The sequence below is a fragment of the Aquarana catesbeiana genome, linkage group LG12 (assembly GCF_042186555.1).
Source record: "Aquarana catesbeiana isolate 2022-GZ linkage group LG12, ASM4218655v1, whole genome shotgun sequence".
Lineage (NCBI taxonomy): Eukaryota > Metazoa > Chordata > Amphibia > Anura > Ranidae > Aquarana > Aquarana catesbeiana.
The window spans coordinates 49,141,703-49,169,362 of record NC_133335.1 but is presented as its reverse complement, the minus strand read 5'-3'; the positions used below and the strand labels follow the sequence as shown (position 1 = coordinate 49,169,362).

The window sequence follows — 27,660 nt, the reverse complement described above, 5'->3', positions numbered from 1 at the left end:
TGTAGATACAGTAGTGTATCCGCACAGCTCAGGCAGCTGCTTCTGTGTGCAGATCTGCTTGGAGAATTTCTGAGTTTGACAGTGGGTCGGCACTGTGCGGGCGTGATCTACCCGTCACCCACTCAAAGGGTAGATCGCGATCGATTGGTTGGCGACCCAGTTTACAGACTCTGCCGGAGCAGTCTTGTGTGCTCCTTTGCATAACGCAGGAGATTGTATTCAATTATTGCAGGCAAAATCTGGGGGATCAATTGCCATTAAAATATTTGCCCAGGGAGGAAAGGGGGTGTTTTTAAAACAAATCAAGACTATTGGGTGCAACTTCTGCTACCTCTTTCATGTTGGACACCACACTTCATCAAAGCGTTGTGGCAATAATAAAGCATTATGGTCTTATGGAAAATGAATTTCAGCAAGGGTCCATTAAGTGGTTCCAAAGCCTTAAAGTGATACCAAAGTCTTGTTTTTTTTTTCCCCGTTAAAAATAACATGTTATACTTACCTGTTCTGTGTAGTGGTTTTGCACAGAGCAGCCCAGATCCTCCCCTTCTTGGGTCCCTCTTCAGTGCTCCTGGCCCCTCCCTCCTGTTAAGTGCCCCCACAGCAAGTAGCTTGCTATGGGGGGCACCCGAGCCAAGCTGTTGCTCTGTGTGTCCATTCAGACACGGAGCTGTGGCCTAGTCCCGACCCCAATGGCGCCCGCTGCTGTCTCAACCAATGAGGGGAGTCCCGGACAGCCTAGTCTCTTGTGCAACATCACTGGATAGAGATGGACCTCAGGTAAGTACTGGGGGGGGGGGGGCGGCTGCTACACACATAGAATGCATTAAGATAAAAAAAAAAAAAAAAAAAAAAAAAACACTTTCTGGATTTACAACCACTAAGTTTTTTTTACCCTAATGCATTAAGGTGAAAAACCACCTGTGCTGCAAAATCCCCCCCCCCCCAACACCTCCCACCCCTATATTTACTTGAGCCCCATCCGATCCAGTGATGTGCATGAGAGCAGCAGCTCCCACTGCTGTCTCCCTCCTCCCTGGGCAGCTTGATAGCCATTGGCTCCCGCAGCGATCAATCAAATGCTATGCCGAGCGAGCACAGGGGGGCAGGGGCAACAGACTCAGACAGGGGAGCGAGGATGCACAGGTGTGCCTATGGAAAGCGGCTTTCCATGCAGGCACTTGCCGAAGAGGAGGAGCCTACAGCACCACCGGGGGGACCCCAGAAGAGGAGGATTGGGGCTGCTCTGTGCAAAACCATTACACAGAGCAGGTAAGTGTAACATGTTTGCTATTTTAATGAAAACATTTTTATTTTTTTTAAATTAAGCTTTATTGTCACTTTAAATCTTATTACAATAAAGATCAATGAACTGAGAGTATCCTGTTTTGTCCCTATTTTCTGGATTTTCTAGAAATGTTTCCTCTGACACCCTGTTTATATTTCACTCTAATCTCATGTGAGCCCAGCAACATCAATCTTGTGTAAACCCAGCACAACACATTCATCACCAACAGCAGCTATCCAAGCACAGTGAAGCACAGACGGCACATTACAGATTTATATTATATATATATATATAATATATACTTTAATATTTAGCCACAACTCCGGATCAGTTTGGATGGCAGAAGGGAGGGAAGAGCCGTTGCAATTTTTTTTTTAACTCACAGCAGGAAGGGGGAGGGACGAAAGAAAAAAAAAAAAAAAAAGAAAAAAAAAAAGAAAAAAAAAAAAAAAAAAAAAGACCCTGAAAAATCCTTAAATTCAAGCCAGGTTGGCGGAAGCTCCCTGCTTTGCACTTCCGTAATCCCGAAACCTCCCTCCCATGCACATCAGTAGGATGTCTTCTAGAGCAATGCCCTCTTATCCTGCACTTCGTCTTGGGGCTGCTCTCTCGGGTATCCAATCTCTGGCATGTTGAGCAGCTGTCGGCCACATCACACCCTGTCCCCTTCAGATGTTGGGGGTGGGGGCTACTGTAAAACCAGCCCGACCTGTAAAACAGAACAAGAGACACTGATTAAAGCTGAAGGCCATGGTTGTGTGAGCTTTCATTGTTAAATTCAGTAGAAATACAAGTATCTTCCCTATTGCTTGAGGACAGCGCTATGACATTTGTCCCTCTTCTGTTAGAAATTCTCAGTTGGTGGTTCCACCCCTTTTTTTTCTTCCTTTTGTTAAAACTCGTCTGTTTTATTTGGTAGATACAGGAGTTAAACCACCTGAAAGGTCTCATATCTGTACTGTACTGGTGAGATGCCTGCGCAAATTCCTACTGTGCTGATTACCCCACTGTCCCTGCGGGATCTCCTAATAACCACTTGGCAACCAGACTTTTTCTGGCCCTTTTTGTTTACAAGTCTAAATCAGCAATTTTTTCTAGAGAATTACTTCTAACTGCCAAACATACTTTTTTTTAAAGCAGAGACCCTAGGCAATAAAATGGTGATTGTTGCAATTTTTTATATCACACGGTATTTGTGCAGTGGTTTTGCAAACAAAATTTTTTGGGAAAAAAAAAAAAAAACAAAAACAAAAAAACACACATTTGAATTAAAAAAAAAAATTATATATATATATATATATATATATATATATATATATATATATATATATATATATATATATATATATATATATATATATATATATATATATATATATACACACACACACACCCCATTTTTTTTTTTTTAAGTAGAATTTAAAAGATGTTACGCTATGTAAATGGACACCCAACAGTCCCATTTTTAATATTGCGCACGCTTATGAATGGCGACAAACTACGGTTCTTAAAAATCTCCATAGGCAACGCTTTACACGCCTTTACAGGCAACCTGTTTAGAGTTACAGAGGAGGTCTAGCGCTTAATATTGCTCTTGCTCTAATGTTCACGGTGATACCTCACGTGTGGTTCGAATACCGTTTACATATGCGTGCCTTAGTGTGTGAACAGAGCGTTTAAAAAATTTGTATTATTTATTTTAACGCTGTCTCCCTTTATTTTTTTTTTTTTTATCATTTTTATTCCTATTACAAGGAATGTAAAGATCCCTTGTAATAGAAATAAGGATGACAGGTCCTCTTTATGGAAGAGATCTGGGGTCAAAAAGACCCCAAATATATATTTACTGTCGCACCGTCGGATCATTTTTCGAGCGAACTGGCGGAGACGGTAAGCCTGAGAAACTCCGCCGAGCCATGGGAGGGACATCCCCTTCCGATGCTTCAAGCGGTCCTTCAGTAATTTATTTCAACTTTCCATCTTATAAATCATCTGCCCTTGTTGTTGTTTTAAACTTTGGACAGTAAAACATTTTTTTTTTCTGACAGTAAATACCTTATACAGCCCACTTCCTGTTTCTTGTCTGGTCATTAGCCTAGGCTTATGACATCATGCACAGCTCTCTCTCACTCTGGTGAGTGTTTGCCAGGAAAGGGGGGGGGGGGGGTGAGGCATAAGAGGGCCAATGAGAGCTGGAGGTGTGCCTCTGTGTGACCATGTAAATCCAGGAAGTGAACAGGCAGCAGCTTCAGCTGCCAACAGACAAAATGGTTGCAGCCAGACTCAGTGGAGGGAGATTTCTGCAGCATATTTGGCAAGTACAGAATACTTACAATACAGTATATATAAAATATGCAAAGTGGTTGGAGGGAAGCTTCAGAATGGCAAAGATGTTTTTATTACAAACTATGTGAGCACACTGCAGTTCCTCTTTCAGAAAATGTTTCAGAAGCTTATGAGCTGTTGGACCGGTTTCCTGAGAAAGCCAGCTCCCTGCTGAAAAAACAATACTGGGGGGTTTATGGCTGATAAGCCACTTGCAGATCGAAACGTATATTTGCAAGTATTGCGGTTGTAGTTATGGCTTACACACAAAGGTGGATGGGAATACACAGAACTCTCAGGTGGAAAGGAACAGAGTCAAATTGTGACAGGGAGGTCTCAAGGTTGAAGAAGTCAAGAAGTCAGTCACTGACTGACTGACTGACTGACTGACTATCTATAAAGGAGCGATGACTCTTGGGTGGACTGACCCTTTCCCAGCAGACAGATTTTCTACCAATTCTTCCTCTCTCTTGTATAGCACCACTTGCCTCTCAACAGACACTTCACAAGGTAAAGAACCCCAGTTATGACAATAGACTGCCCTACCATCCAAGGCAGAGATTGCTGGTAGTGTCAAAGGGCCTTAATAGAGAAGATCACACAATCCTGCTATCCTTCTGTGACATGGATGAGGACAATTCTGCCTTCAGATGCCATCAGCATTTCTTGGGCTTTGCAAGGATCCTTTAGTGGACTCTACCCGCTATATAATGTACAAGGGATTTATGGGGAAAAAATATTTCTACATATATTCAGTAAGACAGAGAAGAGCTATTACCTTGCAGTCCAAAGTCTTTGAACGATCAAATTCTCATTTTTATCCATTTATAGTCCTGTACCTACTCATGATATGCTTTAGGACTCTTTTTTCCTTTCAGTGAAAATGCTGCTTCCAGCACTTACAGTATCTCACAAAAGTGATGTCACGGAACGCCCCACACTCCGCTTGAGTGCTTCCGTCATATACCGCTTCCTAAGTTCTGGAACACGGGTCCAATGGATCTGGCTATAGGAACCCCAAGAACTAGACAACACCAGTCTTGGAGTACATCAGAACTAGTTTTATTTTGAGATCTCACAGACCTTTATACAGCAGGGATGACTCAAAGCTAACCTAATTAACATGACCTAATTTACTACAAAATGTACCCAGACCAGATGACAGTCTTGTGGGCACCGAGCTTCACACATTAATACAATTAACAATACAAACAACAATCTCCCCCCTCCTCAGCCTAGACCATTCGTCTATTAGCCAGTGCTGGTGGCTAATGTGATCAGCTCTCTCAATTAACATAAACACATGTTGATAACACCAGCATCTCCTCACAGGATGTGTCCCAGCAGAATGAATCAGTCTTATCAGCAGGGGGCTGCTGGAGGAATCCCCCCTCCCTCTTCAGGGACACAAATATACAGTAAGGAGTCCCCATACAATATATACATGACTGAGTCCGATTAATACAGTTCAGACTGGATTTCTCATTCACCTCAAATGCTAGGGCCCATAATCGGTGGGCAACAGGCTTGCACACAGTCCTCTCCAACAGCCTCCGCTCTGGCCATGCCCGTGACATTTCTCCCCTTTCTGCAGGAGACTAACACAGGAGGAGACCCCAGACGGGTTGACTCCGAAGTTAGTCCACAGCTCCAGTCCTCTACTGCCTGTACCCACACAGTACCCCAAACAAATCATCCCAAACAGTGCATTACTCACCCAGCCATCCTCTGCCTCTCTCAGAGAACATATCTGCCGCTGGGGAGAGGCCCGGACTGGCCCTTCTCCCTGGAATCCTTTCTGCCGCTGGAGAGAAGACAGGGGGACTGGGCTCACTCCATCCTGCTGTTGGGGATCTGGGCCGACTGCCCAGCATCCCTGGGGTATACAGGTGGGGACTGAAGCCCCATCAACCGACACCAGATCAAGCTGCAGTTGTGAGGTGATGACTGCATTCTCTCCTTGGATCCTGATCTGCAGCTCGCGATAGACTGCAACCTCCTCACCTTGGGCCTCCACAATTGCTGCAGGTGTGGGGCAGAGGTCTTGGACCCTCTGTCCGGTTGCCAGCACTTCTGCTGGGGGTTTGCCAGGTGGTTCCTCCTCTACAGAAACGTCTATTAAATCCCCAGTCTCTGGAATTGGTAAAAGTGTGGGACAGAGGTCTTGGACCCTCTGTTCAGTTACCAGATCTTCAGCTGGAGAAGTTTGTTTTAACTCCATAGATGCTGCTGGCAGAAAATCACATGTCCCTGTCATTGTTGTGGGAGAAAGGCTGACTACCTCTTCTCTCAGGAAGGCTGAAGCCACTGTTGGTGCTGGGCAGAACACAGTGAACTTTGGCCCTGATAGCAGCTCTTCTGCTGGAGGCTCATCAGGTTGTTCTTCCTCAGCAGAAAAGTCTATTAAATCCTCTACCTCTATAACTGGTGTCTGTGGATAGAGGTTCACCATCTCCTGTCCGTGGAACTCAGAAGATGCCATCAGTGCTGGGCAGAGGTTAGCAGAGCTCTGCCCTGTTGTCAGCACTTCAGTTTTGGGGATGGCAATCTCCAGATTTTCCACTGCAGATTCTCTGGCATGCTGCTGGACAGGCACATTCCTCCATCCAAGATCATCCCATGCAGAAACAGGATCATCAAGGTCAGTCAGCACTTGCTGCATCCGCCATAAGACCTCCGCCTCCATAGCTGTGGGGGCAGGTTGGCAAAGCACACTATCGCTCTGCCACATTGCCGACTCTTCAGCCAGGATTTCAGGGTTGTCAGCTGGTATTTCCTGATAGTCCCAGGCAAAGGGAGCCCAGCCCTGGCACTGAGCAATGTCTAGCAGCCGTCTGTAGGCGATCTCTAGCTCCCATTCCTGAACGGCCAGAAACTCCAAATCTTCCTGTGCCCAGTGCACTTCCGAAATGTTCAGTAGCCCTTCTCTGAAATCCATGATTTCGTCCACCCGCCGCTCCAAATCACTCCCAAAGTTAGAGTCCCCTGTCAGCTTCACAAACAACAGTCCCAAGCCGCCGTAGCTTAAGCCTTCCGTTGGGCTGTCATCCGCTATCCAGGGACATGCTTGGGATACATGCCACCGGAGGGCTCTGTAGCTCTCATCCAGCTTCATCTCTGCCCAGACCAGCCTGCTTAATTCAGCTGTCTGCTTCTTGTGTGGTTTTTCTCCCAAAAACCGCACCCGCAGTCCGTACTGCGACCAGTACCTTTCCTCGATGGAGGGGAGAACTTTTCCCTGGTGTCGCTGCTCACGGGCTAGCGCTTCCTTCCAGAGTTTGCAGCGAATAGAATCACACCATCCCAGCAGGACCTGCTCCGATACTGGTCCTCTGTGCTGTATCTGCATCTCTCGCAACCTCCTTCTGAATTCCTCATCCATGGCGGCTGGTATCTGTACCTCTCCTCTTCTGCTATCTGGACCTTGGATCCAGATGGAAGTTTGGATGTCCCAGACTTCAGGAAGCTTTCCCGCTGCTTGCCACCAATGTCACGGAACGCCCCACACTCCGCTTGAGTGCTTCCGTCATATACCGCTTCCTAAGTTCTGGAACACGGGTCCAATGGATCTGGCTATAGGAACCCCAAGAACTAGACAACACCAGTCTTGGAGTACATCAGAACTAGTTTTATTTTGAGATCTCACAGACCTTTATACAGCAGGGATGACTCAAAGCTAACCTAATTAACATGACCTAATTTACTACAAAATGTACCCAGACCAGATGACAGTCTTGTGGGCACCGAGCTTCACACATTAATACAATTAACAATACAAACAACAATCTCCCCCCTCCTCAGCCTAGACCATTCGTCTATTAGCCAGTGCTGGTGGCTAATGTGATCAGCTCTCTCAATTAACATAAACACATGTTGATAACACCAGCATCTCCTCACAGGATGTGTCCCAGCAGAATGAATCAGTCTTATCAGCAGGGGGCTGCTGGAGGAATCCCCCCTCCCTCTTCAGGGACACAAATATACAGTAAGGAGTCCCCATACAATATATACATGACTGAGTCCGATTAATACAGTTCAGACTGGATTTCTCATTCACCTCAAATGCTAGGGCCCATAATCGGTGGGCAACAGGCTTGCACACAGTCCTCTCCAACAGCCTCCGCTCTGGCCATGCCCGTGACAAGTGAGTACACCCCTCACATTTTTTGTAAATATTTTATGATATCTTTTCATGTGACAACACTGAAGAAATGACACTTTGCTACAATGTAAAGTAGTGATTGTACAGCTTGTATAACAGTGTAAATTTGCTGTCCCCTCAAAATAACTCAACACACAGCCATTAATGTCTAAATCGCTGGCAACAAAAGTGAGTACACCCCTAAGTGAAATGTCCAGACTGGGCCCAAAGTGTCAATATTTTGTGTGGCCACCATTATTTTCCAGCACTGCCTTAACCCTCTTGGGCATGGAGTTCACCAGAGCTTCACAGGTTGCCACTGGATTCCTCTTCCACTCCTACATGACGACATCACAGAGCTGGTGAATATTAGAGACCTTGTGCTCCTCCACCTTCCGTTTGAGGATGCCCCACAGATGCTCAATAGGGTTTAGGTCTGGAGACATGCTTGGCCAGTCACCTTTACTCTCAGCTTCCTTATCAAGGCAGTGGTTGTCTTGGAGGTGTGTTTGGGGTCGTTATGTTGGAATACTGCCCTGCGTCCCAGTCTCTGAAGGGAGGGGATCATGCTCTGCTTCAGTATGTCACAGTACATGTTGGCATTAATGGTTCCCTCAATGAACTGTAGCTCCCCACTGCCGGCAGCACTCATGCAGCCCCAGACCATGATACTCAAGCGCTTGATTTTACTGCTAAACACGTGAGTGTATTTCCTTTGCCTTTCATGTATTAAAATTTCCATACAGAGTTACGCTATATGCCTTCCTCTTTCTTTTATTGGTGGAGCTGACTGCCTATATCTACTGAGTCCATCCATACCTTACACCTGTTCAGAGGTCCATCTGGAGGTCATATCTGGATAGAGCATCTGATCCCCTTGGTACATTATACCACAAAGCTTGATTGACTCACTAGGTGTACACCTATTTGAGTTCAATCCCTCTGGTAAGCAGCTTCTGGTGTCTTTGGTGGTGGATCTTCTATCAACTGTTATTACATTATACATATTTGAAGTTAAAGACTGTCACTATATTATATCTACATGCGGTTGAGGATTATCATCACACATGATTGAAGTTTGTCACCGACTTTTTTTTGGACATCACACGTCCAAGTTCCTCTATTTATAGACATCACATGTCATAATAGAGGACTGCTTGGAGTATTTTTGAGCACATAATTTATTATTCACGTTTTTTGTACTTCTATCATTTGTTATGGTTTATATGATCACATAAGAACTGCACATTTCACCCAATTTGTCATTTTTGCAACTTTATCCACTGCTGTGGTGGCTGCTTTAGTTTTTTAAATTTTTGTTTGATTTCTTTTATAGACAGCGCAGTATATATATATGCGTTTATAAAAATTCCACCACTATGCTTGAATGACTAGGCAAAACACACTTGTCTTTGTACTCCTCACCTGGCTGCCGCCACACAGGCTTAACACCATCTGAACCAAACAAGTTTATCTTGGTCTCATCAGACCACAGGACATGGTTCCAGTAATCCATGTCCTTAGTCTGCTTGTCTTGTGTGCTTTCTTGTGCATCTTCTTTAAAAGAGGCTTCCTTCTGGGAGGACAGCCATGCAGACCAATTTGATGCAGTGTGTGGCGTATGGTCTGAGCACTGACAGGCTCACCCTCCACCCCTTCAACCTCTGCAGCAATGCTGGCAGCACTCATACGTCTATTTCCCAAAGACAACCTCTGGATATGACGCTGAGCATGTGCACTCAACTTCTTTGGTCGACCATGGCGAGGCCTGTTCTGAGTGGAACCTGTCCTGTTAAACCGCTGTATGGTCTTGGCCATCGTGCTGCAGCTCAGTTTCAGGGTCTTGGCAATCTTCTTACAGCCTAGGCCAGTGATGGCGAACCTTGGCACCACAGATGTTTTGGAACTACATTTCCCATGATGCTCAACTACACTGCAGAGTGCATGAGCATCATGGGAAATGTAGTTCCATAACATCTGGGGTGCCAAGGTTCGCCATCACTGGCCTAGGCCATCTTTATGTAGAGCAACAATTCTTCTTTTCAGATCCTCAGAGAGTTCTTTGCCATGAGGTGCCATGTTGAACTTCCAGTGACCAGTATGAGAGAGTGAGAGTGATAACACCAAATTTAACACACCTGCTCCACATTCATACCTGAGACCTTGGAACACTAACGAGTCACATGACACCGGGGAGGGAAAATGGCTAATTGGACCCAATTTGGACATTTTCACTATGTGCCGGTTCACACAGGGGCGGCATGACTTGCAGGTTGCCTCACCGAGGCAACCTGCACGCGACTTCAGCGGCAACTTGCAAAACGACTTCTATATAGAAGTCAATGCAAGTCACCTGAAGTCGCCCCAAAAATACTACAGGAACCTTTTTCTAAGTCGGAGCGACTTGCGTCGCTCCTATTAGAACGGTTCCGTAGTACAGAACGGGAGGCGACTTGTCAGGCGGCTAGGTCGCCTGACAAGTCGCCCCCTGTGTGAACCGGCACTTAGGGGTGTACTCAATTTTGTTGCCAGCGGTTTAGACATTAATGGCTGTGTGTTGAGTTATTTTGAGGAGACAGCAAATTTACACTGTTATACAAGCTGTACACTCACTACTTTACATTGTAGCACCTCACACAGTACACAAATACACTGGCTAGGCAAACATTTAACCCTTAGATCGCCCTAGATGTTTAACCCCTTAAATAAGGGGTAATCCCTGATGCCGCACATCTGAGAAAGCCTATGGAGGTGAACAGAGAGGCAATCTCAGCCTGGACTATGACCAGGCCACGTCCAACACATTTAGCTCCGCCCCTGGAGCTTAGTCACGTGGACATGCACTCAGTAGCAGATGGAGGAGGAACCCTAGCCACCGAGCCTGAGCGCCACACAGAGATAATAGGTCACCATGTTTAACCCCTTCCAAGCCAGTGTCGTTAGTACAGTGACAGTGCATATTTTTAGCACTGATCACTGTATTGGTGTCACTCTATCCCACAGTTTGTAGATTCTATAACTTTTATGAAAACCAATCAGTACAAGCTTATTGTTTTTTTTTTTCCAAAAATATTTAGCAGAATACATATTTGCCTAAATTTATGAAGAATTTTGATTTGCTTCCTTTATATTTTTTATTGGATTTTTTTTTTTTTTTTTAGCAAGTAAAAAAAAAAAAAAAAATTGGGTTTTTCTTTTTTCTAAATTGTCGGACTTTTTGTTTATAGTGCAAAAAAAAAAAAAAAAAACCCCCGCAGTGGTGGTCAAATACCACCAAAAGAAATCTCTATTTGTGTGAAAAAAAAAAAAAAGACACATTTTATTTGGGTACAGTGCCGCGCAATTGTCAGTTAAAATAACGCAGTGCCGTATAGCAAAAAATGGCCTGGTCATGAAAGGAGGTAAATCTTCCAGAGGTCCGGTGGACAGCAGAGGAAGAGTGGAACGTCGGACCAGTTCTAAATTACTGAGCGTACTGGGGGGGCTAACTTTGGTGCCTATTAGACTGCACATTCACACGGACTCACCCGGCTCCCAAAGTAGGAGCATAAAATCAAATTTGTTTCTAAGGAGGAGCTGTCATACAGACCAATTCAACTCCAAGTACCCATGGTCCTATAAGTATGCAAGTCTCCTCACCCTCATTAAAAAAAAAAAGTCCAAGCTACCCTTTCAATGATCCAAGCACGGTCCCCAGTTTCCCTTGTGGTCAAAAACTGGCAGTGCCCATTGCCTGTAAGGTCAACCTGTCACGGGCACACCCTCCAGGAGGTAATCATGCAGGCTGGGCTCCCAGCACACCAGGATAGAGTGAAGCTCACACGTCATTCCGTGAGCACCGCTCAGTCCCAGAATACCTGCCCCCTGCCACCGAAAACAAGAGGTAGCACCCATTTACTGGAAAAAAAAAAAAAGTAAATTATATCCATGATGTGGCTGTGCTAAACATGCCAACTTCTGAAAGCAAGCTAAAATTACACCTCTATACCCAATTGTGGATCTACTGTTGTGCCGACCGATATGCCTTTACCTTCTCAGGTCCCATGCTGGGACACTTCCAATTATACAGGTAATACTGCAGATTGCCGTCCCCTATTCCAAACTTCAGTTTCTCCAGAAACGTTTTGTTTTCCATGAGGTCCAGGGCGTTGAAGACATCAAATCCTTTCTGCAGATAAAAAAGTAAATAAAAATAAAATCTAGTGGCCTTAATGACCTGTGTGACAATGTGTAGAAGAGTACCAGACCCCCGTTTGTACACAAATATCACCCATTTAATCATGCCAATGGGACCTTAGGTGACTTGGTTTCTCTAGTCAGATCTAAATAAAATACAACTCCATTTTTACCGTTTAGGGTTGAGTAGAATAGCATTCCATTCCCTGCTCAGCCGTAGCCTCCCTGGCGGTTTTCCCGAGTGTGGCTCGGGGTTAAAATTCAGTACCATTAGCGGTAACCCCGAGCCACACTCGGGATCGCATTGCAGGATCCTGGGGCGGCTTTACTTACCTTGTCCCCAGGATCCTGCGATGTCACCTGCAGTGTCCGAGGGCTCCGTCCTCCTCCGAAGCCTCTCCGTGCCAGGCTCCGTTCCCTGCGAGCGGCGCGACGCACGGGGGCGGAGCCTGGTGGCAAATTAAAAAAAAAGTAAAAATCATAACACATACAGTACTGTAATCTTACAGATTACAGTACTGTATGAAATTATTTCACATCCCTTTTGTCCCCAGTGCTCTGGCCCATGCCCTGCATGCAGTTTTACATGATATACACTGTTCTTTCTGCCTGGAAACTGGAGATTGTCCATAGCAACCAAAAAGTGTCCCTTTACGTCAAAAGTGGCTTTAGACCAGCTAGAAAACAGCGATAGTAAATTAGAACACTTGCAGAATTGAGCGATAGTGAATTGTGGGGAAATTTATTTTATTACTATTTTTTTTTTTTTTTTTAATTATTTATTTTTATTTATTTTATTATAATTTATGTTTTTGTGTTTCAAACTTTATCATACTCGGGATATCTACTAGACTCTGGTTTGGACAGATTTAAGTGTGTTATTGTTAAGATTTACAGACCTACAATATAAAAACGCCAAATTTCCATGCAAAATAATTGTACCGCTTTCAGCACCTAAAATCCGAAATAATCATACCGCCAGGGAGGTTAAGGGAGAGATCTCTCCCATTCTCAGCATGAACAGGCTGAACAGATCTTTTCAGCCAAATTTCTAGTAGTGCGTTCTCCTATAGAGAAATGACTAGAGAGCTTAGGACACAGATATGCCATCTCTACTTGGAGCCAGGAGTCCTGCTATGCTTTAGCACAATTTCAGGGTCAAAGAACTAGCATTAGGCGGCTGTAAGAGGAAAGGGGATCGGTACCAGTAAGTGCCACCCCTCCTGTACCTGTTCCTCCTCTTTCAGCTGCCCAGCACCCCGTATACTTGACACTGTGTTCATTCATAACTAAAGCATAGGAAACAATTTCCTATGCTGCAGCTCGTGAATGAACAGGAAGCAGCTCAGCACAGTGCACTTTCCATCCATTCACTGTCCAGTGCAGCTGAGGCTGCAGAGAAAGGGATTGGAGAATCTTTGTCCTCAGTCCCTTTCTCAAAAGTGAGACATCAGCAGTCTATTGAGACCCCTGATATTTCATCAGAGCAGCCACAGGCCTTTCTGAGCCCATGCTGCTGCCTAGTGAACAATTCATTCAAATCATTCAGGGCCAGGGGACAGATGCAAGCATCAACAATGCATAGGCAGTGGCGCAAATAGACATTAGCCTTCAGTCATTTACGCCTTGAATTTACTAGGGAGTGGTGCATACGGCTGTGTCAGTAAGCATGTTCATGCTTTAAAGGCATACTGTGTAAGATTCTCTCAAATTCCGCTACATTTAGATCTGTATAAAACTGTATGCAGTGTAGAGATCACAAAGCAGCATATTTTATGATTGTGTGAATGAATATTTATCAAAGAACCAGGTAACAAATCTCCATAATGGAATAAGGTTATCTAGAAAGAAGGAGGTAAATCCTTACCCCTCCACACTGCTCCATTGCACAGGAATCATATTCTGCTGGAAAATGGGCATTTCCAGGAATTCCAATCTCCTATGTCGCTTTAAACCTATCACTCGTCCTACCAAGCACAAAGCAGACCTGGATTTCAAACACTCTAGGTCAGTGGTTCTCAACCTCAGTCCTCAAGTACCCGGAACGGGACACGTTTTCCTTTACTTTGCACAGCAGCTTTAAAATCAATATCAATGACATGGTATTGATAAGAGCCATTTTATTCTACGGGACGTTCCCAAAACATGGCCCATTGGGGGTACTTGAGGACTGAGGTTCAGAACCACTGCTCTAGGTTACTCCAGCTCGTCACCATCTTGACTACTAGGGCCGAAACAACCAATCGATTAATCGACAACTAATCGATTATGAAATTAAATTGATTACTATTTTCATAATCGGTTAAATCGGTCAGTAACATAATGGGGTTAAAAGAAAATAAAACTAGCCCTTTAGAGTACAAAAAGAGCAAATAATCGCTACTGCAAATATTACTTTCACTGTTGCACAGTAAAAAAAAAAAAATGAACCACTTACAGTAGTGATTATTTGCTCTTTTTGTATACTATAAAAGGGCTATTTTTCTTTTTTTTAAGCCCATTATGTTACTAAACGTCTTAGGCCTGGTTCACACCTATGTGTTTGGTGCTTTTTCCAGAAACGCACTACAGTTCATTTACCATTCACATCTATGCTTTTTTCAGCTGCTGCGTATTTGGAAAAGGTCAGGGACTTTTTCCAACTCAATGGAGAAGCTGCAGAAAAGCATGTAATGTGTTTTTGCAGCAATTTGTGCTTTTTTTTTTAAAATTTGCCCAACAACAAATTGGCCAAAAAAATAGGCCAAAAAAAAAAAACAACACAGCAAAAGCACTGCAGAAACAGATCAAAAGCAAACTGCATAGGTGTGTACCGAGCCTTATGCTGGCCACACAGATCAATTTTCAGATGAGAATATTCATACGAAAAATCTTTGTACATTCGCTGAATGAAAGAATGTTTGAAATTTTCACTTGCCTTTAAACACTGTGTTTTAAAACTAATGTAATTTCTGAACAAAAAACACACACACACTGTCTGAAAATTCCTTTGACCAAGAAGTTTTCTATTATTTCTAAATTTTCCCGTCACTGTGGTTGAAAACAAACGTCAATTTGACCCCACTAACGATTAGAAAATTGAACAAACGTTCCTAAAATAAAAAAAAAATTGTTTTTGTATGACCAGCATCTAATAAATATATATTACAGCTCTGTTTGAAAATCTGCAAAATAGTTTAACTTTTTTTTCTTTTAAATAAAAAAAATGTGACCTCCGAGTCTGATGATATTTACTAGATTCAACCTCTAATAGTATATACAGTATATCTCTTCTGTCCATTATTCTCAGAGTGGATTAAAGATTTTACTCCCTAACCATACAGTTGGTTATTTATATTTACCACTGTATAGAGATATTTAAGAATAATTGCCTTTTTTTTAAACTTTACATATTAATATACACCACACTTTAAGGTTATTAACCGATTAATCAAAACAATAATCATTGAAAATAATGAAAAATAATAATGAAAATAATCGTTAGTTGCAGCCCTATTGACTACTCACAGATTTTGCCACGATGAGGGCATCATTCATAAGGTCGACCAGAGGCGTTTTGGTGTGCACATTGTAGAAGGAGTACGCAGCCTTTAGGCTCTTGTGTGTTGGGTGGTTCATGATGGTCGAGGGGAGTGTGCAGAAGCTCACAAAGTCAGTTATCTCTCCCTCAGGAGTCTGAAGATAAGAAGAACATTTAGTCAATTTTGGTAAACCCATTCCCACTACAGCAAAGCCCGTACCTCCAGGACATATCCGGGTTACGTAGAAAACATTAAAGCGGATTTTCACTGTATCTGAGCACCACAAATCAAAAACGCTATTCAATTCATTTTGCATATTAAAAGCAAACTCCCCCATTCATCCATGTCTCCATGCTTTATTTAGTTGAGAAATCTGCCCCTCCTCCTCTAGTCATTTTTGTAAATATGATATACTCTCCTATTTACTTATTCTAGCATCATGAGGATTAAAAATAATCAATGTTGTTTGGGAGAGGGAAGTTCCACTTTATTACACCTTAAGGCTTGGTTCACACTACTGTGACCTGAAAGTGGTGTGACTTTGCCAGGAGACTTGGGTACTACTTTGATGCCACTTTGAAGCAAGGGAGGGGCTACACCACAAGGAATGCCCGGGTAATCTTCCTGTAATGTCGGATCCAAATCACATCAACATAGATTATAATCCAACTTGAAGGTAAAGTCCATTAACCTGTTGCCGCCCGCCCGTCCGTCCACCCACCGTCATGACGGCAGGGCGGTGCGGCTCTCGTTCTCGGCCGAAGTCATCTGACGGCGCGCAGCCCTGCACTGTCGTCGTGTCCCCGAGACACAGCGCGTCACGACAGGGGTGAACAGCCATTGAGCATGTCTGTTTACCACGAGATCTGCCGCGATTACGTCACGTCCAACCACAAATGGTACTCCCTTCCTAAGCCTGCGCATGATCAGGAGCGCGGTCATGTCGGTGGCAGCGTGTTCCCATAAAGTGCACCTGTTACCCACCTGTGCCCATAAAGTGCACCTATCATTGTCAGAGACTGCCATCAGCGGTGCACCTGTCACCCATCAATGACCATCACCTGTCAACTATCAGTAAATGTCACCGCCACCCGTCAAACAGCCCATCAGAAAAATGTCCAAAAGAGTATATACGAGGGAGGAGGCATTTCAGATCCTTTCCATGACTGATGAGAGCAGCGGGGAGTTCTCATCAGATTAAAATGCCAATTCTGAATCAAATTCAGCATTGGAACAGCTCAATAGTAGTAGATCGGCAAATGAATCAAAGGAAGAATGGATCCCTCCTAAAAGGGCACAGCGCTCTGGAAACCAGGCAGCCACCAGCAATCTACCCCAGGATCAAATTCCCAGGCCCAGTACCAGCGCTGCCACCAGCGATAGACCCCAAAACCAATAACTTTCACCAAGACCAAATAATATACACTAATTAGGGTAAAGATATGTAGCCGTAAAAATTTTGGACAAAATTTATGAAGAAAAATGACTAGTTTGCAAAATTTTATGACAGAAACAAAAGAAAAAGGCATTTTTTCACCAAATTTACAGTCTTTTTTTTTTTGTGCTATAAATAATAACACTCCTGATTAAATACCACCAAAAGAAAGCTCTATTTGTGTTAAAAAAAAACAAACGCAAATTTCATTTGGGTACAGTGTTGCATGACTGAGTATTTGTCATTTAAAATGTGAGAGCGCTGAAAGCTGAAAATTGGTCTGGGCAGGAAGGAGGTAAAAGTGCCCTGTAGGCAAGTGGTTAAAGTCGGACAGAAGTCACCTTGAAGTAGTACAGGAACCCTTTCTAAAGTCGGAGCAACTTCAGTACTGCTAATAAAGACAGCTCTGTTTGACTAACATGGGATTTCACATGTCATGTGACTTTGGGTCTCACAAGTCGGATACCAAGTCGCGGCAGTGTGAACTGAGCCTCGGGGTTACTAGCAATTAGTGTAAACACAAGAAGCGCACTTAACCGCTTGCCGACCGCCTCACGCAGATATACTGCGGCAGAAGGGCTTGTACAGGCAGAATCACGTCCCTGTACGTTCCCCTTTAAGAGGCGGCCAGCGGCAAGCTCCGTGATACCTGCGATCGCCTCACGGGGAGAAAGAACGGGAAGATGCTAATGTAAACAAGCATCTCCCCGTTCTGCCTAGTGACAGTGTCACTAATTTCTGCTCGCTGTTATCGGAGCAGAGATCAGTGACGTGTCACACACAGACATGCCCCCCACAGTTAGAAACACGCCCCTAGGACACACTTAACCCCTACACTGCCACCTAGTGGTTAACCCCTTCACTGCCAGTGTCATTTACACAGGAATCATTGCATTTGTATAGCACTGATTGCTGTATAAATGACAATGGTCTCAAAAAAAGTGTCAAAAATGTCCGATGTGTCCGGCATAATGTCTCATAAAAATGGCATAAAATTATCCCCTATTTTGTAAACGCTATAACTTTTGCGCAAACCGATCAATAATCGCTTATTGCGATTTTTTTTTACTAAAAATATGTAGAAGAATACGTATCGGCCTAAACTGAGGAAAAAATATGTTTTTTTTATATATTTTTGGGGGATATTTATTATAGCAAAAAGTAAAAAATAATGCGTTTTTTTCAAAATTGTCGCTCTTTTTTTGTTTATAGCGCAAATAATAAAAACCGCAGAAGTGATCAAATAACACCAAAAGAAAGCTCTATTTGTGGCAAAAAAAGGACATCAATTTTGTTTGGGAGCCACGTCGCATGACCGCGCAATTGTCAGTTAAAGCGACGCAGTGCCGAATCACAAAAAGTGCTCTGTTAAGGAAGGGGGTACATTCTTCCGGGGCTGAAGTGGTTAACTTGTAGCCAAAATAAAAAACTTTTTGTATTGTATAGGATCGGGAAGAATAAGATCCCCAGTCAGGTTTTTATTGCGGTCTGTGTCCCTGTTCCAGTGATTTGACCTCTCCATTTGTCCTAGTGACCTCTGCCAGCAAGAATGAAAGTGATGAAAAATCTGAAGTTTTTGCAGATGTCACTGGAACAGCAGACAGGGGGAAATCTTCTAATGGGGACACCATTGCCAATAATAACTAAGAGGGGACGTTCCCTTACTTTTCAAAGGCTTCCTATTGCTTGCATAAAGCGAAGGAAAAATCTCAAGGCAAAGAAGTGAACAAAACTAAATTTTCTACGCTATCCAAAACTAAAAAGAAAATTTGGCTTTAAATTTGGCTATACCCTAGAGTAAGTGGACATAGAGCTATATAGAATGTAATGATATGGTGTTAAAACAGGATACTACTGAAGCAGAAGATCAAATGCCAGATGTGATGCCGGTTCCTCCTTACCTCCACCACAAAGGTGTCTATGATGTTCTCCTGGGGCAGCAGCCAGTGTTTCACCTCTTCCTCATTCATGAACGGGGACAGGTTGAACTGAGACAAGTACTGGTTCAGGAGCCGGTGTACAGCGGGGACGTGTCGTAGCTCCATTGCTTTCAGGCCTGGGGTTTTAGCAGTCTGCAGAGATCACATCAAAGAAAGTTTTTACTACATAGGCAGAGAAGATCTACTTCCACCCAGACTTTACATTTTAGCAACTACTAGTAAAGGGAATTTGCAATTCTCCATTTAGCATGGTAACACAATTTCATATTCCCTAGGCGCATATTAGTAGAATCCCAGACAGACAATGACCTCATCTGTACAGACCAGAGGAAATAAACTATATTTGATGCTCTCAGCAACCTGGTTCTACCTGTAATTAACCTTGTGTGCTTTCCAAAAAACACACAGGTATTGAGGATCCCAAACAAATCCTACGTCATTTCTTTTCTCGTTCCGGTAATATAAAAGTAAATACACTTTTAAAATTCAAAGTTGTTCTGGTTCCCTGCAGATTTATTCAATCTATTGCTAACTAAAAAATAAAGTTTTATGTAATGCAGTTCAACGTCATTTTCATTCTATCAATTCTTGCATGCTATTGGTCAAGTAGCTTGAGTCGATTATACAAAATTAGAAGAGTGATATGAGAAAAAGACAAAAAGAGGTTCAAAAAGTCTACATGCCCATTTTTTCCCCTCAACATTTATGTCTGAGGATTGAACAGTTTTTTTTTTTCCCCAAAAATTTTACATGGACTTATTTCTACTTTTTTTGGTAAAAATGAGGCTGTCCAACATACCTTTGGAACATTCGTCCTGATAGTTGGAGGCCATGCCCCTGGTGTTCTTGTCCTAAAGTGGTTGTAAAGGGTCAAGATTTTTACCTTCATGCGTAAAAAAGCTTCCATGTTCAGCATACCAGCCCCCCCAATACTTACCTGAGCCCCATAGCGATCCAGCAATGTGCCCCAGCTCCCTGGGGACTCTCCCTCCTTATTGGCTGAGACAGCAGCAGGAGCTACTGAGCCAGCCAGGACAGAGAAGGGACGGGGGCTAAGCCGCAGCTCTGTGTGCGAATGTAAACGCAGTCCCCCCCCCCCCCATCAGAACTACAGCTCCGCAGGGGAGATCGCTGTACTAACGTCGGACTGTCAGTACAGCGGCTCTGACCAGAGCTGTCAAGTTTCTTCTCGTTCAAGAACTGTTTAGTGTGTACCCGGCTTTTGGTCTTCTGGTGCGGAGTCTGTCACGGGAGTAAAAACTAAACTAAAGCCCCATACACACTATCACACTTTTCTGCTGATTTTTTCCTTCAGATTTACCAAAACCATATAATATGAGGTCAAACCTTAGAAGTTTCACTTTGGATGCAATCAGGCAGGCCCTTGCACTACATGGTTTTGGTAAATCTGAAGACAAACATCAGCAGAAAATCCGATAGTGTGTATGGGGTTTAAGAGGTTTAGTTGGAAGGCTTTTCTTTTTGAAAATACCTGTTTAACATATTTACCTGTAATCTACAGAAAAGGGCAAAGCCAACATTACAATAAGCATAAGACATGGTAGAAGAGGGATGGAATAAAATTCCATTTGGCGGCATAAGAAAAGAGGGGAGGGAACAAAAAAAAAAAATTATGAACAGACAAAGAATAAGGAAATGGGTAGCAAAATCCTAAGTATCTATGCTTTGGAGAAAACCCATGTGCATAGAGCAGGTAGGTAAAGCGGTGGAAGGAAGCATGTTCTAATAAGATTAGATCCTGAGTGTTTACACAGAGAAAACACATTCATATTTTCTTAGAATTACAATATGACAGGTGTTGTGGAAAGAGTAGGTTCAGGAAAGATGTGGAGGATAAGAGGAAATGGTAAGGGTTAAAATGAACAGGGGGAGGGCCTATTGCAGCGGCTGCATGCAGGGTGAATATCTCCTGAAGGGTGCCTTATTATAGGCTTACCTGTAGGTAAAAATAAAGCGGGGTATACAACCGCTTTAATAGGGTTCGTATACAGCAATGGTCTCCAAACTGCAGCCCTTTGCTTGCTTTTATCTGACTCCTGGGGCACTGGTCCTTCTCCTATTGACCACAGGCGCCGTTTAATCTTTTTATTCCCACTGACCAAGTCTGAGATATTGTCTACTCTAACTGATGCTGGGGCATTTTCTACAACCAATGATCTTAAAGAATAAGTTCACCTTTGGGAACATGTTAAATGTTCCACCCGTTTCTAGGGTGGAATATGTAACATGTTCCCACCACTGCAGCGTTTCCCCAAAACTGCCAAAAGATGTGCATTTATTTTATTTTAAAGGTGAACGTATCCTTTAACGTTTGAGGGACAGTAAACTGGCCCTGTGTTTAGAAACCCCTGCTATACATCATCATAGAATTCTAGAGTTTTGTAGTTTGGCCAATAAAAGCTCAATTGCCCTTCCCCAATACGAGATCCTTTTGTGAGGGTGAGGAGACATTCAGAGATTCTGGTGCAGTCACGAAATGGGCTGCGAGTTGGTTTGTCTTGGGCAACACGTTTGGTAAGGGTACTCCTAGTAGATGCCCAACCTTTTGAAGAGCGAGGGCCACTTAAGCGGCTTGGTAACCGAACGTGGGTCACAATGAGCAGAGCGGGCAGATGACAGTTCCATATCCACTCTGCATATGTTGGGCACCCCTGGGGTAAGGGGTCTGGATTGTCTGCAACTTTGGAAATCCAGGTTGTTACGGTGTGCCAGTGTCACAATTCTACAGCATGTCCAAAAGGGATAAACTGCAAGCCCCCAACCACATAAATATATCCCGGCTCCCCACATCTGTTAGCTTCCCTGAAATCTGTAGCCCATTCCAGCAGAAACCGGAAAATTGAAAAACAACCTGCATCACCAAACAGGAGGTCTCAGTACCTCTGTAAAGAGAACACATAGCATCCTCACAACCTGTTCCATACAAAGGGGGGCAATACGCCAAGACATATCTGTGGCAGTACTGTTAGGCTCGGTTCACACTGCTGCGACATGGGATCCGCCTTGTGAGACCCCAAGTCGCATGACATGTCAATTTCAATGTTTCCCTAGGAGAGCCGTCTTAACTGATCCTACACAAGTCCCTCCAACTTTGGAAAAGGTTCCTGCACAACTTTGGTGCTACTTGGGTGCGATTTCACCCCTTGTACAGGCTCCTAAATAGCATCAAAGTGGGATCAATTCGGAAAGGAAGTCACAGGGCAAAGTCGTATGACTTTGCCGTCGCAGCAGTGTGAACCGAGGCTAAGAGATTGTACTGTAAGATGTGACAAGAGTATAATTGCAACTGAAATGGATATGCTGCATTAGACTGCTGTTAGCCACCTGGGCACAGGGGGACTCACCTCTGGAAGCCGGTACAGTTTCATAGTCCTCTGCATGGTCATGTTCCGGCTAAGATGAGAGAATTTCACCTCTATCAGTTTCCGAGGGTTTAGCGATCTATGCCAGTACCTGCTCAACAGACAAGAGAGATGGTGCTTACTAGCAGAAGAGCTTGTTACAGAGATGCTGAGGCAAAAGATTCACTTTGCACTGTAATCTGGATAAGGCGTGTAGAGACGATGCTGACAGTTATCGCTCTACTAAGCTGTATGCTTAAGAGCAGACTAGAAAAATAACTCCAATAGGCACCTGCATGTGGCCACTGGCTTGGGCAGCACAACTCCAGCAGTATAGACCGCCTGGAAGATCCCCTCCATGTTAACTCTGCGTGTGATCTCACGGATCAGGACTGGTGCCACCCGCTTGGCGCGCATCTTCTTGTGTACACATAGGAAATTGATCTCTACCATCTTCTTGATGCTGGTTTGAGAGAGTAAAGAGAACAGAAATTAGTTACAGCCAATTGGAATATGAAAACCTCTTCCATGCCTATTGGTATTGAATATTTTGTACATAAAGTAAAGAACACTCCCCAAATTTGTTGTTCGCAGAACAAAATACTTAACTTATCTAGGAAGTTTACTGGCAATGCAGTCCTGCACCTATGGAGATTGGCTGGAAGGTACCCAGTCAAAGCAGGCTGCATCAGCAGACAACTTCTGGGTGTGAATCGTTTGTATTCCAGCGGCATTAAAGCCCAAGCCTCAATTTTTTATTTATTTATTTTTATTTAAAATGGAGTGACGAAGAGTTGCCGCCACTGGGGGGAGATTTACTAAAACTAGTACACATAGTCTGGTGTATAGTAATCAAATCAGCTTCCAGGTTTTATTGTCAAAACCTAATTGAACAAGCTGAAGTTAGACGCCGATTTGTTACTATGCATAGCTGCACCAAATTTTTTTTTAAATTACTATTTTATTATAAATCACACAAGAGCATGAACATACAAGTAGAGAAGGTCACATCTACTAAGATCAGACAGTATGGGATTTGAAAAAATTAACTAAAAAAAATTATAATTATATATATATACACACATACATATATATATACACACATATATACACATACATATATATAGTGTAAGGGTCACAACACGATGTAGGTGAGAGGAGGAACCTTATTCATAAGCAAGAGATCCGACACTGTACAAACGCTGAGGCTGCATTCACATATATGCAAATTGGATGCAGGTTTCCCCGCATGACGGGCGCAGGTTCACACAGGTCCGGGGAGGTCCAGATTGCAAAAGGGTCCTGTGCATCTTTGGGTCCGGTTCACGGCAAAAAGTCGGACCCCAGGCACGAACCCGCGGCCGCACATATGTGAGCCCGATCTCAATGTTTGTATTCAATTATTATGAAGAGGGTTATAGTAGTGTAGTGATGACTAAAGGGGCAGGGGGTAAGACAAGCAAAGGAGGCAGGAAGTGGCAGAGCAAAGAAGCACCTCACCCTGGGGGGGCATCAGATTAAGTGTGGAGTCCCTTGCCAGGGTAACTAGGTCCTCAGCTAGCCAAGCCTTCCCTTCGTCAGAGAAGAGGTGTAGTAATTCCAGTAGTACCAGGTGTTTTTTGTAGGTTGTGTGCACCAGTTTTAGTAAATCTCCCCCACTATGTCCCCTTTAGGGAAACTTCCCATTTGATAGATGTCAGACACAGCAGAAAGTGAGTAGAAATATTACAATCAAGGAGAAATAAATGCATATATAGATTTTATCTTTAACATTGTCTGGATATGGCCCTGAAATCCAGGTTGACATGTTGAGAAAATAGCTGAAGACCAATCTCCTACAAACACATCACTCTTCTATAGAACGAAGGATACAAATCCACTCCTTGAGACAAAATACTTACGTGTCGTAGATTTTCATGGTAGCTGGAATGGCGCTGATAAACCCCACTAGCTTCTTGCTACTGATGACCCTCACACCACAGTGCCACTGTGGCAGCCACCCAGGAGGTCTCAGTGCCCTAGGAAGGAAAACACCGCAGTCTTATCTTCAGGAGACAGTTCCTTATGATAAAACACCAAGACAGTCGGCTAAACTCACCATATTAGGAACTCCGACGAGTAGTCAAAACGGAACATGTTATCATCATCTTCTACATAGTTTTCATTTAGCAAAGTGTACAGCTCCTTTAGCTGTAGATAAGAAGATTATAGTTAATTTATGAAGATAAAGGCTATGTGCGGTAGAGTACTGAACAGAGACAGATTGCTGGGAGATTAGAGAAAAGAATTCCACTAAGCACTTTTTATATGTAAAAACGCCACAAAATTCAATTTTTGGGAAAAAAAGGCGGCTTCTAAGAGCTTAAAAAGGAAATCAGGTCTTTGTCCAGGCAAGGCAAAAACCAACAGGTTTGCTTTAATGTAGCCCTCGTAACGTGTTATTAAACCCACAACAATAAAATCAGTCTGTAAATGCAGTAAAGCATGCTTGTTATACTCATTGTGAAACCTAAGGGGTTAATCCTCTGCTCTGTGTAAAAAGGCTGTTTGATCCTGTCTTCTGTTTCTCCCCTTCTTCCACAGTCCTCAAACCATCTCCTGATAGAATGGAGGCAAGGGGAAAAAGATGCACATGCTCAGTTTGGTGTGTATTGCTAGAGGGTTTTTTTTTTCTTGGGTGGGTGCATGTGATCAGCACAGAGCCAATCAGCACTGTCCAGACAGAGGGTCGGGGGTCCTGCATCCTTACAGGACAGTCAGAGCAGAATGAAAACTCCCCCTACAAGCTTTAACCAGACACTGATAGAAGTCACAAGACTGCTGATTAAAAAAAAAAATGTAGCAGTTTTATCTACTAAAATAATTGCATTTCCATGTTCTGTGTACTGTGGGAGACCAAATATAGTGAATGCAGGGTCCTGGGATTAGTAAAATTTTAAGCAGCTTATACTTTCCACCTTTTTATTCTCCCCCCTCCCCCCAGTGACACCGCTCTGCAATAGGAAACAGATGACATACTCTGTACTCTTAGGTATGGAGAAGTATATGAATTACACCATGGGACTGCGCTGGGCCAAACAGCACTGTCACAGGAGTCCATAGCCCTGAGTAAGCAACAACTCAGGCCGTTAGTGGTTTACACAGGGTTTTCCTAAAGCTTCCATCAGCTGAAAATGGCTCTTAGGGAGTAAAAAGGAAAGCAGGTAATAGGTTTCTTTTTAAAGTAGCACTATAGGCAAAACTTTTTTCTTCATTTTGGATAAAGTAAGGGACAGTTATACCTGTCAAATTATTTTTTGCCTGAGTCCTTTTAAGATTTCTCTTCACTTCCTGTCCCATAGCTAACAGGAAGTGAGAGGAATTCCCTGCAAATTAAGGGAATCCCTTGGGGATCCCCAGGTCACCAGAACTAGTGCCCCATTGGAAGATTCCCCTCTATTACTTTATTGGGTACCACCCCAAATTTGGGATTTTCTTTCACTTTTGGTGGCAATAGTAAACATGAAAAATAGAGAGGGTGAATCTCCCTTATGGGGGCACAGACAGCAAAAAAACCCTGACAGCTGTTCTAATCCCTCTCCACTCTATCAAATAAAAAGCCTTTAGTTGTACTTTAAAAAATAAGTTCCCCTTTGGGAACATGTTGCATATTACACTCGTTTTTAGGGTAGAACATGTAACCTGTTCCCAATGCTTCAGCCGCTGCCCCCCTCCCTGTGACAGCAGTACGGAGAGAAGTTCCCCGTACTAGTTGTCACTTTTCGAAATCAACGTGGCCGTGTGGTGCTCCGCCCACACGGCTGTGTCACTCATTCACACAGCTCTGTGTGTGAATGAACTACAAGCCCCAACATCCTTTGCGGCTGTCGGCTTGTAGTTCTCAATGAGCTACCACGATGCTGTGGAGCACTGTAGTAGTTCATGGATTCTTCCCATCAGTGTATTGGCTTGCCCGTATGGGATGTATGGGTACACAGACGACAACGACAGATCTGCAGGAGACCAGCATGGCGCCAGTAGTCTTCTGTTTGCAGGTGCAATGCTTTACAGGCTCAAAAAAAAAAAAAAAAAAACAAACACAACTTAAAAATAAGAATAATGCATTTTTTTTTTTTTTTTTTTACCAGTTTTTCTCCTGCATGGCCAAAGAATAGATTCACTTTAAATTGTACAGCTTTTATATGTGTTAGCAGTTGTGGAGATGTTCTGTTTATTCCTGTGTATGGATTTGAATGGTTCTGATCGTGAGAAAGTCAGCAGTTACAAATCTATTCATATCAATTAAAAATGCAGTTTTTTGGGGTTCCTGTTGAAAAGATTTACTACTTTCTGTCCCAACAGAAGTCCTAATGCTGCATTTACATGCCATCATACAGATGGTAAATACAAGGTTTAAAAAATGCCCACGTTTGACCTATAAACTCAGAGCTCAGTTATCAGAAAATTCAGGTAGTGCGGTCTTCTCTAAAATCTTTGATTTTGAGACCCAATTTTATAGGACGTACATGTAGAATTTTCTGTTCAGAAAAGTAAAATTTACCACCTGTAGGATATCAGATGATCGCAGCATGAACTTTCTTCGCTTTATACAAATGACAGGAGTTGGATGGGGTAAGGTGTCAGTCAATGAAAGCCTTACTTACCACCGATCGGTCACTCAAATCCAGAGCATCCCAGGTGAAACCGTGTGGCAGGGTGTATGGCTCCTTGCGGATATTATCCTTGTCTTGCTCAATAGGGCCATATGTGTTGATTACTTCACCTATAAAGAGGTACATCAGACTAAGCAGGGCAATATATAAACTAAGAAAGGATAAAAATTAAATCGATCTAATTTGGAATAAGATCATTCATGTATACAGTTTGCAATAAAAAAATTGCTGTATAATACTAGGCTGTAAACGCACAGATCTTCATGCACATTTGGACCAGGAAAAAAAAAAAAAAAAAAGGATTTACACAGCTTCACCCACTACACTGAGAACAAGAAGCCCCTTATTTTTGGGATTTGTGATGGAAGCGAGACATGCAGATGGCTTTGAAGGCTCTACTGTGATTTGTGCTGATTTAATGAAGAACTTTTTGGTTCCTTTGAGCCCAGCTGACCATAACCTGCCTGGTTAGATCATATTTTAAAAATATGTTAGAAATGTCCATCATTCACAGCCATCAGATTTTAGCATATAAAAAAGTGGATTCAGATTAAATCAGATTGGATTCTACCTTTAGCACAAAAAACAAAAAAAAACAAAAAACAAACACTTTACACACAAGGACCATACTATCCCCAAGCAGCTACCTGATGGATATTGAAATGTGGCTCCTACCTAACTTAGGAACAGGCTGCGTGTCCCAGAACTGGTAGCTTCTCTTGCTGGCCTCCTCCATGGTCTTAGCTGGCCCTTGGCCCACAGAAAACAGTTCAATGGCCTTCTGGATCTCTTGTATCTTCTCAGCAGGTAGTGTGTTCAC

General features: G+C 43.3%; 1 protein-coding gene across 1 annotated transcript; it reads right to left on the bottom strand.

Annotated features, from left to right (window-relative positions):
- Nucleotides 1-1,559: 1,559 nt before the first annotated feature.
- Nucleotides 1,560-27,660, bottom strand: NMT1 (N-myristoyltransferase 1; the record flags this gene model as incomplete). The annotated part of the gene is given in 10 exon segments (XM_073607726.1): nt 1,560-1,997; nt 11,785-11,922; nt 15,438-15,605; nt 18,788-18,958; nt 22,192-22,300; nt 22,481-22,651; nt 24,090-24,206; nt 24,287-24,378; nt 26,832-26,950; nt 27,516-27,660. Coding segments are annotated over 10 exon segments (1,251 nt in total), but the record flags the coding sequence as incomplete, so codon positions are not given.